Source organism: Oryzias melastigma, linkage group LG15, assembly GCF_002922805.2.
Source record: "Oryzias melastigma strain HK-1 linkage group LG15, ASM292280v2, whole genome shotgun sequence".
Lineage (NCBI taxonomy): Eukaryota > Metazoa > Chordata > Actinopteri > Beloniformes > Adrianichthyidae > Oryzias > Oryzias melastigma.
In genome coordinates this window covers 15,231,021-15,232,712 of record NC_050526.1, presented here as the reverse complement: position 1 = coordinate 15,232,712, position 1,692 = coordinate 15,231,021, and the positions used below count along the sequence as shown (strand labels likewise).

General features: G+C 42.0%; 1 protein-coding gene across 5 annotated transcripts in view; it reads right to left on the bottom strand.

Moving 5' to 3' along the window:
* Nucleotides 1-889: 889 nt before the first annotated feature.
* Nucleotides 890-1,692, bottom strand: part of abch1 (ATP-binding cassette, sub-family H, member 1) — a gene marked incomplete at its 3' end in the record, with an annotated part of 25,257 nt that continues 24,454 nt past the window's right edge. For all 5 annotated transcript variants that reach the window (XM_024298055.1, XM_024298058.2, XM_024298056.2 and 2 more), the window contains 1 exon segment: nt 890-1,049. In XM_024298055.1, the coding sequence (XP_024153823.1) occupies nt 890-1,049 (160 nt within the window).

Sequence of the window (1,692 nt, the reverse complement as noted above, 5' to 3'; positions counted from 1 at the left end):
AAACTACAGATGAAAGACACAAAGACTTCTTACAGACGCCGTTCTTACGGCTGAACTTTGGTTCTTTACAGTGTTTTACATAAACCAAAGAGAGTAAACAGATAAACAAGTAAACACATTTCTTTGAAGAAAATAACAATTCTTTAAATTAACTTTTTTCTTAACTATTTTTGTATAAAAACATGAGGTAGCTGTGTGTTGTAAAGATGAATCAAAACCAGAAAGAAACATTTATTTTAATTAAATTTCTCAAAAGTTGACATTAGAGTGACTCAATACTGGCCTCTAGTGGAGCTTCACTGTTATAACAGCTGAGATTTTTTAAAACCAGATTTGACCAAAAATGCAAAACAAAAAACGCTGAAGCTTTAAAGAGCAAATGACTTCATACAGAATTTGTTTTAAAGACACTCGTATCTGACAGGAAGTAGCGATGTGTACGAGCAACTGACTGTAAATGAGAACTGGACAGAGTCAGTGTGACATCACTTCCAGCCTCAAGAAAATCAAGTCAATTCATTTATCATTTGTTTGTTTTACGGAAACCGCCATGTTGGAGCCAGACGACAGAGAGCAGGGATTGGTCCGGGTCAATCTGAGACAACGTTTCTATAGCAACCACTCTCACCAATCAGGAGCAAGCTTGATGGAAGACCACACCCCTACCACTTGAAAAGCATCTGATTGGTCAGTTTTTGACTAAATTAGTGATAAAGAAAAAGAACATTTTTAAGGAGATGTTAAAAGGTTCATCTGACCAATAGAATGACAGCTGCTTATGGGATTTAGGCATCAGCAGGTACTTCCTGTTTGGGGGGGATACTCAGTCCAGTTCTCATATACAGTCAATGCTGGAGCTTTGCCGACAAAAAGCGGTTTCCAGCCTTACCGCTGAGAATGAGGTTGGGGTAGAAGATGCCGAGGGCGGCCTGGTTGGCGCTCTGCTCGTCGTCGATGGCGGCCGAGATGACGAGGCCGAAGGAAATGCCCGCCATGCCCTGCAGCACGATCAGGATGATGGCGAGCAGCAGCGAGCCTTCGTTCGGCGTCTGTGGGTAGATCAGACGTTCAGAAAACCTTCCTTCAAACTGCAGAGGGAGTCCGGCAGAAGCTGGAGGAGCAGAACTGAAGTCCTGAGACGGACGAGGAGATTCAGTCTAGAACCAAGAGACGCTTCAAGACGTGAATCTACAGGCTGACCTGGAGAATCAGGTTCACCGGTTCATACAGACTCCCTGGAGACAGGAAAAGGTGAACAAGACCAATGTAGAGTTTCTATAGAGAACTGCTCTGAATCAAACACATCCAGAGTTTCATCTTTACAGTCATGAAGAGAAGAAGTTTTTCTGGAGAAACTCCTTAAAAAAACAGCTGATCAGATGTTAAAGCTATAAATATTGTTATGGACCAATCGTCTGTCAGAATGCAGCGTTCTTATGTCCTTCAATCTCACTGTTTTACTTTGACATGTTCCTCTTTAACCCTTTGATGCCCATTAATGAAACCATGAACTGAAGTTCTACTTTCTGAAGTCGTCTTCATTCACCGTCAACCTGGAAGAAAACACGATTATTTATAGCTGCACATGAACTCAGACGTCAAAGGGTTAAAACTGAAAACATTTTAGTCATTGTGTTCATCCGAATCATGAAAGATTTCTCATAGCCCCCCTAGACCGCCCCCCCAGACTGA